A 10,028-nucleotide genomic window follows, 5' to 3' on the forward strand; every position below is an offset into this window, starting at 1 on the left:
TCAACTTTCTCTGGCTCCTGCTCTGAGGAGAGAGTGAGAGGGGCTGCTCCTAGGTCCCAGGGCAAGGTTTGGGGACAGGCAACAGGTGCTTGGGGAGCACTGTGCCACTGCGCAGAAGTAGGTCCCCACATCTGCAGTCTGGGCGGCTGTGATGTGCAGGGAGCTGTCCTTTCTTGTTTCTCCAAACTGAGCTGTCAGTCTTTTCTCCTTCTTCACTTCTCCACTCTTCACTAATATCATCAGGAGGACAGGGCTTCCCCCGGGCCGCTGCTTATACCACTGTACAGTGTTTAAAGTGCTTGTGGAATTGCAGTATGTGCTGAAGTCCTCTCCTTCCTGTATGTGCAGGAACTGAGGAATTTGCTTTACCTCTTGTCCATTCAGCTCTGTTCAGAAAGACAATGGGAGGCATCAGATGCTATCAGACTAGGCCTCTATCTAGTCCCTGAGCTCCAGAGTCTCTGTCACTCTTCTTGTCTATGTCTATTTTTCTCTTTCTTTCCATATTTCCCTCCCCATCTCCCTCTACCTTGATGTTCCCTCTCCCTCACCTTTTTTGTTTCTCAAATAGAAAGTCCATTCCCTGCCTGCAGATAATTGTCTACTATGTTGGATTTTCAGAAAGCCATCAGGCAAATCTCAAACTCACGTGACAGCTGTATCCATAAGATCAATAATGGTACGGTGAGTAGCATCTCCCTCTCCTTCTTCTTCAGAAAGAGTTGCTGAATCTAACTGCTCCTAAATGGGTTTCCTTTGCCCAGGCTGCTTCCAGATCCCAAGAAGTAGCTGTGGTCGTCTTTGGAAAGTAGTAGATGCATTTTGGAAAGGGGAAAAGGGTGACTGCAATTTGAGACAGCCAATCACTCTATTGTACCCACCCACTTCAGAGGAGAGTCTATGTTCGCAGATGCTGCCCCCTGTCACAGGAATCTAAAACTGCTGATTTAATAACCAATTCTTTTAAAGTTGTTTTCTAATTTAGGTAGTATGCAAGTGTGTCAAGGCTCGGAAGGAAAGAGTTTACTGATACCAATATTGTTTAGGGAGGAACAATTTGTCTTTTAAAAATGGATTCTGACTCGGACTTGGGCAGGGGGGGCAAGGACAACATATGTAACCTAAACATCTGTACCCCCATAATATGCTGAAATAAAAAAAATGGATTCTGTGATTTAAAACTAGAGCATTAGTAGAAAATAGAAAAGTCCCATTTTGTCATTTCCTTTGTCATCAAGGATCATGTTATGTCATGTAGTATGTGTTTGTACATGTGCTAATGGGACATATTAAGTCACAGACATTTCAATGAATGTGAGAAGGACTCGTATAATTTATTGTTATACAACCTATTGCCTCAAAATGGAAGATAAAAAAATGCATATTTCTCTTTTGTCATCCAGAGGTGCCTTGAAAATTATTCATTTTAAGCTCTTATCCTCTGTCCCATTATGCTACCATTACACATAACAGCAAGGTTGGGGATCATGTTAATATAATTAGAAAGAAAAGCCTTACCCATCAGATATAAATTCCTGTAGTAAGGCTTCTTTAAAGCACAATGCTTGGATAGAGTAGCTTCCTGTCCTGATGTATTCTGGCTGGAATCCATCTAAAGTGTGTGGTTGATATGGGTGCAGGATAAAAATAGAAGGTAACTTAAGGAAAGCTGTGGGCTCCCACAGAACTTTGGTCACACTTCTCACAGTGCATATTACCTGCATAACTATCTGTTCATTAACTGAGTTGGCCCTATGTAGCATCTGCAGGAAATGCACTATCTTACAATGGTAGCTACTAGCCACATGGGGACAGTTAAACTTAAATTAAATAAAATTTAAACTTTAGTGTCTCATTCATACTAGCCACATTTCAAGTGCTCAATAGCCAAAAGTGGCTAGTGTCAATTGGACAGTGCAGATGTAGAATATTTCTACCATCTCAGAAAGTTCTATCAGACAGTGCTGCTCTAGAATGCAAGGTGTATGGAAACAAGGAATTTCTGCTGCCTTATTTGCTGATGTATCACAAGTACACTCCTTGATATGTGGTAAGCACTGAATACATATTTGTCTATTATTCGCCAACATGTCCTAAGAAACTACTCTAATATCTGATAAATGGTGGATACTCAAATATTTATTAAATGAAAAATAAAAGTGTGTGATTGAATGCAAAGCGTTAGATTTGAATTGAAATATTCAAAAGACCAGTGAAATCACATTGGGTTGTCACGTGCCCTTCCATGGAAACAACCAAAGTTTGGTTGTAGCTATTTAGAAATGTTACCTTTGGGAGACTGCATTAGTTTCCTAGGGCTGCCCTAACAAATGTCCACAAACTTGTTGGCTTAATATGACAAAAAACTTATGTTCTTACAGTACGAGTAGCCGCAAGTCTGAAATCAAGGTGTTGGTAGGGTAGTGTTTTCTCTCCTTTCTCTAGGGCAGAATCCTTCCTTGCCTCTGCCGGCTTCTGGTGACTCCGGGCGTTCCTGGGCTGTGGCTGCACAGCTCCAGTCTCTACCCTGGTGTTCAGGTGGCCTTCTCATCTGTGTGTTTCTTAAGTGGACACTTGTCAGTGGTTTTAGGGTCCACCTGAATAATCCAAGGTGACCTTATTTCAATATCCTTAACTAAATTACATTTGCATATTCCTTTTTTCCAAATAAGTTCACATTCACAGTTTCTGGGGATTAGGGTGTGGACATACTTTTAGGGGGGCCAACATTGAACAAGAACTGTAATGTCTCTGAAGTGTTGCCATTTAAATGTAATAATGGTAGAAGTCTCAACATTTCATTTAGGGTCAAAAGTGAATCTGAATCTGAATTACTGCATAAAATGGAAACAAATTATGAAGCAGATTTAGGATTTGCTGGAAAATGACAAACCCTGTGAGGTGAGGTAAACTTTTCAAAGTATACACCATGAGGATACTTTTTCCTCCTTAGGGTTTTTGGATTTGGATCCCAAAATGAATACAAAGATAACAGTTTTATGGCAATAAGGGATCCTTCCCATTTGAAAAGAGCAAGGGGTCTGGAAGGAGCCCCTGTGGATGCTTTGAAAGTTCTACCATCTTCATGTAGGAAAGTGGCACTGCCTCATTTTACATACATAGATGTAAACCGAGACAGAGGAATCTTGCCCAGGAGAGGTTTGCTCTTTCCCCACTCGTCGCACGGTCTCTCTTGTAACCTCTCTCTAGATCTTATGGTTTGAAGTGGAAATTTGCTAAAGGAAGAGACTGGGACCTGGCCAGCCATTGGTTTAAGGACTAAAAGGAATCTCTGCACTCCTGGTAGGAAATGCTTCCATTGGAATATAAACATAAAATAACTCTCAGTAGCAAATATTTTTGTCAAAATAATCACAAATGAGAACAAGATCCAGGAATATTTATAATAAAATGTTACAAGTTTTATCCTATAAGATCTCAGATTGAGAGTAAATAATGCTACCTGAATTGAGCCATATAGGATGAATAGATATTTGTGCATTTTATAATGGGAAGAGTATATTTTGGGCAAAGAGGAAAGATTTTGGACAGAGCTTAACATGTGCATAAATGGTTAGAATTTTAACCATAGCATGTACATAAATCTGTAAAGGCACAGATTTAGAATGGAGCTTAATATGTGCATGCATGGTTAGAATGTTTAAATGACTGACATATATATACACACATACACACACACATATGTATATATATGTACACACACATATCTAGAGTATGTGGTGGAAAAGAATGGATGATTAAAATAAAAGGTAACTTAAAGGGAAACTGTAGATGGCTTTGTATGTTTTAATATGGAGTTTGAACTTTACAACATTTAGTGTTTCCTCATACCCAAAGATAAGCAGGAAGTAATCTGATTAGAAATAAATTTTATAGTAACTCTAGTGGTCATGCAGAACTTAGATTCAAGGAACTTGAGACTAGAGGCAGGAGGACAATTACGTGGCCATTGAGATGATTCCAGTGAGAGGTACTGAATGCCTGAATTAGGAGAGTAGGCAGGAATATAGAAATAAGGAAATTGGATATGAGCAGTATTTGAGAGATCAAATTGGCATGACTGATGATTACTGGATGTGTGTTGTGCTTCATTAGCACTTTGGTATGTATCTGCCATAGGGAATGTGTTTCTTCTATTAGCTTTTGTGATAGCTAGAGTCCAGAAATGATCGATGTCCTGTTTCCCAACATCCATGCCCTTGTGTAGTTTCCTTCTACATTGACTCTGGGCTGGCTCCATGACTCACTTTCGTAAACAGAATGCATTAGAAGTGACATCTTGGCTGCCTAATTATGGACTGCTATTACTCAAATTCAGATGCAATTGCAGATGGGAAAACAATTTGTGGTAGGAAAAACACCTTAGGAATCTTTTGTACAAATTTTCAAACATTTTTTAAAACTTTCAAATCCTCCAAAATTATAAATGTGTACACATCTAAGTTTTAAACTACCTTTTGCTTTATGTACATTATTCTAATACAAAAATCATGTAATAGAGGTATTACTAATTCCAATTAATAAACAAGAAAACTAAAGCTGAAAGAAATTAAGTAATTCATTCAAGGTCAGTTATCTTGTAAGTGGCATACTAAGGATTAGAATATATATCTATCTGGCTTTGGACTCTATGATCTGTGGAATCTGCCATGTTCCCTACATTTGCGATGCTCAGTAAATGTTTTAAATGTTAGATGAGATACGTTAAATCACGTTCTGAAAAAATGGAGCAGAATTGGAAGACATCTCAGTGGCTAACTTCTAGCTCTCCTTCCCAGGAAAAGAGATAAGGTTATGGATAATAAAGGGAATCTGGTAAGCCTCAGTAAGGACTCCTAATTTAGAAATGAGAGGACTAGGGAGTGTTAGTGTGGGCTGCTAGACAAACAGATGCAGTTCCAAGTTGAGTGGCATCTTTCTCCAGACCACAGCATTAGAGTGATCTCGTGATAGCACAGTGAAGGCATGGCCACACCACTCAGAAAGCCCACTTGCTGTGAAGCTAGTCTCTGATGAGAATACGGACCCTCTGAGATTCACCCACAGATTGGAGGGGCAGTATCCAGACCAAGATAGGAATACCTCCAATGGCAGGGATCATTCCTACATCTAGTAGGGCTGAATCCTGCAAGCTATAGTCACACACTTTACCTGAAGTAGAGGCCAAGCCCATTGGCCACTAAATACACCTGGGCTGAGTGGGAAAAATAAACAGAAATGAGCTTCTCTTTCTAGAGGAGTGCATGAACCTAGTTTCCTTCCTCCCCACTTTCGCCACAGAACAACTAAACTGGTAACAACAATCTTAGTCATTATTCTTTATAGCTTAATAAATCAAGAAAGGATTCAATATGTACCCACACAGATATTGAGGGAAAATAAAGTTAATTCTCTTTATTTGTTTTGAGCAAATAGTAAGTCTGTATATTCATTCTCATGCATGGAATGAGTATATACGTGTGTGTGTGTGTGTGTGTGTGTGTGTGTGCATATTTTTTGAAACATAAAAATATGTACATATACATATGTATACATACAAGCATGGGGCCTCTGCAAAGTTTTATGCAACATAAAGGACTAGATTCATGCACTATCAGAGAAAAATGCCTCAAATCACTTCCCCCAGGCTGAGTGCCTCACGCCTGTAATCCTAGGATTCAGAGAGGCCGAAATCGGAGGATTGCTTGAACTCAGGAGTTCAGGACCAGCCTGAGCAAGAGCGAGACCCCATCTCTACTGAAAATAGAAAAATTAGGCAGGCATGTGCCTGTAGTTCCAGCTACTCGGGAGTCTGAGGCAGGAGGATGGCTTGAGCCCGGGAGTTTGACGTTGCTGTCAGCTAGGCTGATGCCATGGCATTCTAGCCTAGATGACAGAGCGAGATTCCATCTAAAAAAAAAAAAAAAAATTGTTAAATCACTGACCCCTCATCCCCCCAGCAATTAAAGTGAAGGATTTAAAGATAAAATTTTTAGCAAGAGTATTCATTAATTCCTTTAAAGTGTAATTAAAGAAAGCAATGTAGATTAACCAAAGATAGTTATTCAACTATTTAGCATTTACACATTTAAAACTTGTGTTAAGAGACTTCCAGGGTAGAAATCTCGACAATTCTAAAAAATCAACACAAAGGTTAGTCCAGTTTAATGTTTTATATCAGTGTTGAACTGCAAGGACTGCAGACATGATTTTACCTGTTGTGCATTCATTCAACAGGTAGTAATATATATTGATTGTGCCTCCTGTGTGCTAGGCATGCAGGTTGTACTAGAGAAGAGATAGAAAAAGGCCTACAGTGCAGGGGGAGGAGAAGAAATTAAATTAATGGATTTAAAAAAAATATTAATAAGACAATTTTATGGAGAGGTAAGCACTATGAAGACAATATAATACTGTAATGAGATGGAGAGTGGCTCTTGGAGTGAGAAGAGGTATCTGCTCTCACAGGATATGGAGGCAATTCTCAACTCTGACACTTTCTGACACTAGGCAAGATATTTGACCTCTCTCGTATTCAATTTCCTTTCTGAATATAATCAGCAGCTTTTTATAGGCACTGGGCTAAGCATTGGCATTCATCCCCTCATTTACTTCTCAGAATAACTCTTTGTAGTGGAAACTATCAATATTCACATTGTGGGGATGAGGAAACTGAAGCATAAAAATTATTAAGTAATTTTCCCAAGATTATTCAACTAATGTGTGTTAGAGCTAGAGATCCAATCCAAGCCTATGGTCTTAATAACTTTGCTACATTGCCTCCCTAAAGGAGGATGTTAAAAATCTTGACGGGTTCCAATAAGAATTAAATGAGAACATGTATGTAAATATCTGGTACAATAACTTCTCTATCTTAGGTACTCAGCCAGATGTATTCAGTGTGAAAATGTTGTGAGTTTGGGAGACATAATCTGAAATTGCAGGGGAGTTTATCCACAAGATAAAACTTGGTATTTTTATGAGGTGTCATTTGCAATTTGCATAGCAGATTTCAAATATTGTCATAAATATCCATGTTATAGCATGTTTCTTAGTGTTCATGGAAAATCAGTGTATTGTGACGTTATATTGGGAGGTTGGGAGGCATGTTATCACATGGGGAGAGTATACGATGGAGTGTTCCCTACAGTGGCTTATTTTTCTCCATCGTTGACACTTCCTCCCACTTTTCAGGATATTTCTACACAGTTAAGGACACACAATCTTACTCAACAGAGAAAACCACCCACCTTGTGCAACAAGGCCAAGCTTTATTTCCAAGGTATCTTGTTAGCCTAAATCATCTCATATATTTGTCATTTTGAAGTCAATGACCTTCACATCTTCTGGCAAAAGATAGGAAACCAGCCAGTCCTCCTGAATCCTCTCTCCCATGAGTACTGCAATGGGAAGGTACTGACTGGTTCAGAAATGGGTGGCTCCTATTGCAAGTAGACTTCCCCACAACTTAACCCATGCATAACACAGGCGGCAGCAGGGAGGCCAGTGCAAAGCTCGCAAAGTGTTTCAGAGACACCAGGTGGCAGTGCTTCAGCAAAGATCGCTTTACTTCTGGACATGTGAGGTATGCTGGAGCCTGACTCTCAAAGAAGGAAAATAGAAAGGTTTAAATAAAGGCTTCATAAAGAGGTGACATTTGAGGAAAGACGTAAAGGAAGTTCAGAGGTACACTATGAAGACATTAGGTGGAATAGCATTACAGGCAGAGGGAGCAAAGGAGAAGGGCAAACGTCCTGATAGGGAAACACGCTGGCGGTGTTTAAGGAATAATATCCCCTCTTTCCCTCTAGCCCCTTAGACTCCCAGAACACCACTGTAGAAAAGATCCGCTAACTATTCCGACTGTTAAGCTGTCAGTCGATGGTTTCCTCTTCTATTGACGCTAAGGCAATTTGTACCTAGGTTTGTCACCCTGTCACCCTCATTGAGACAGCCAACTCGCTGCTGCGGGGTAAATGCTTTCAATAGTCCAACTTTCATTCTTTAGGAGCCTTCTAAGACCCTCCACTCTGGTTGGCAAAAGTTAGACAGGTTTTTCAGAGTTAGGGAAAGTTATGTCTCATTTCCCAAATATAAAACAAATGGGAACAATCAAACCTATCTCATAGATAATGAATTAGAAATGTGTAATACAGTGCCTGACATTTACAATACCTAATAGATGTCAACTTTCTTTTCTTTTTGTTTTTTTTTTTTCGGTAAAACCTGCCTTTTCTTCATTGTCCAGGTCTGTGGCCCATTACTGTTTCTTCTTCTCTGCCCATCGGTTCAGCAATGGAAGTTTCTAAAAACTTACTCAACCCTCCCTTTCCCTTGAGGTAGTCATGATTTTTCTCTACCTTGTTGGGCGTTACTTCCTGCTGGATACATTAACACACTTGGGATGCTTAAGGGGCACAGGTGGAATACTCAAATGGGGTTTTATTTTCATTTTCCTAATGAGTAACGATAGCAACTGTTTTTTATGCTTATTATTTAATACTATTCGATATTATAGTTCCATATATTTCTGAGGTAACTCTTCAAAGTTTTGCCATTTCTATTGCTTGTTTCATTTCTTATTGACTTGTATGAGCTTTATATATATTTGTATTTGAGTTCTTTTTCAGAAATACACCAATGCAAATATAGTTTTCTGGTCTGCAGATTGACTTTCTACCTTCTTAATGGTGATTTTTGACAAAAAATAGTTTAAAAATATATTATCATGTTCATAGGAAGTTAGTTTGAAAGTTTTATTTGCTTATTTTGTTTAAACACTTTAAAAATATTTTTTCCTTGTTGACTTCTACTGCTTTTGATGAGAAGTCAGGCATCATTCTTGGCGACGTTTCCCAGAACACGGTGTATCAACTTTCTCTGGCTACTTGTTGGAACTTTGTTTTGTGTTTTATATTTTTTATTTTGCTTAAATAAATGCTCTGAGTATGGATTTGCCTTCCCTGCCTACAATGCTTCTGCCAAAGTCACAGTGGTGGGCTCACAGAATTCCTTATTCCAATTTGTGACATGCCCTATGGCATTGCTCTTGACCAAATAACTTGTTTTAAGGAAAGTCGAGTGTTCCAGTGAGGGAAGGTGCTTGCTGAGAACGGAGAGATTATCAAATGGGTAATGGAAAAGATAGTTATAAAAACCAACTACAGGGCCAGGCGCAGTAGCTCACACCTGTAATCCTAGCACTTTGGGAGGCCAAGACAGGAGGATCACTTGAGGCCAGGAGTTTGAAAAAAGGCTGAGCAAGAGTGAGACCCCGTCTCTACAAAGTATGGAAAAATTAGCTGGGCATGGTGGCACATGTCTGTAGTCCCAGCTATTCAGCAGGCTGAAGCAGGAGGATAGCTTGAGCCAGGAGTTTGAGGTTACAGTGAGCTTTGATATGGCCACTGTACTTGAGCCTGAGTAACAAAGAGAGACCCTGCCATAAAAACAAAACAAAACAAAACCCAGCTATAATCATATGATCATTGTAGAAAAAAGAACTACAATGTTATGAAAATTTCTTTTTAATTATCATGTGAGTATATTCAAGTATCTATTAACTATGTTTTTACTGTACTCCTATTTATCTACATGTAGAAGCAAAAGATGTGCTATTAAGTTTATATCTCATTATATTTCAGTAGCTAAGCTACTAGATACCAATGCAAGAGCTAGAAGAGCATAGAACATGACCCAAAGATGGATAAATGAACTCTGTATCTTTGTTAGGGGTAAGGGTTAGCATTTTTATCATTGAAAAAGTAATAATTGCACCACATTAGCAGGAAGCATATATTTTCTATTGTCTTTATTTGAAAGTTAAATTTTGTTAAGAGAGGTGCATATGGATGTCAAGTTTCTAAGGGCGGGTACTGTGGTAGCTTTGCACTGTCTCAACTTAAGGAACTGGAAATATTTTTTCCACAATTTGCTTCCTAGTACTGTTCTGGGTTAAGTAGAAAAAAAATGGGTACGATTGGTGCCAGGCTCGAGGAGCACACATGTTGCTCCTGATCTAATAGTCC

The 10,028-nt window shown here is 39.1% G+C and overlaps 1 gene segment (V, D, J or C); it reads right to left on the reverse strand.

The window, feature by feature from the left end:
- Window positions 1-695, reverse strand: LOC105814158. The segment is given in 2 exon segments: window positions 1-386; window positions 650-695. Coding segments are annotated over 2 exon segments (432 nt in total).
- Between the last annotated feature and the right edge of the window lie 9,333 nt (window positions 696-10,028).

The sequence above is a fragment of the Propithecus coquereli genome, unplaced genomic scaffold (assembly GCF_000956105.1).
Source record: "Propithecus coquereli isolate 6110/MARCELLA unplaced genomic scaffold, Pcoq_1.0 Scaffold3, whole genome shotgun sequence".
In the NCBI taxonomy this organism is placed as follows: domain Eukaryota; kingdom Metazoa; phylum Chordata; class Mammalia; order Primates; family Indriidae; genus Propithecus; species Propithecus coquereli.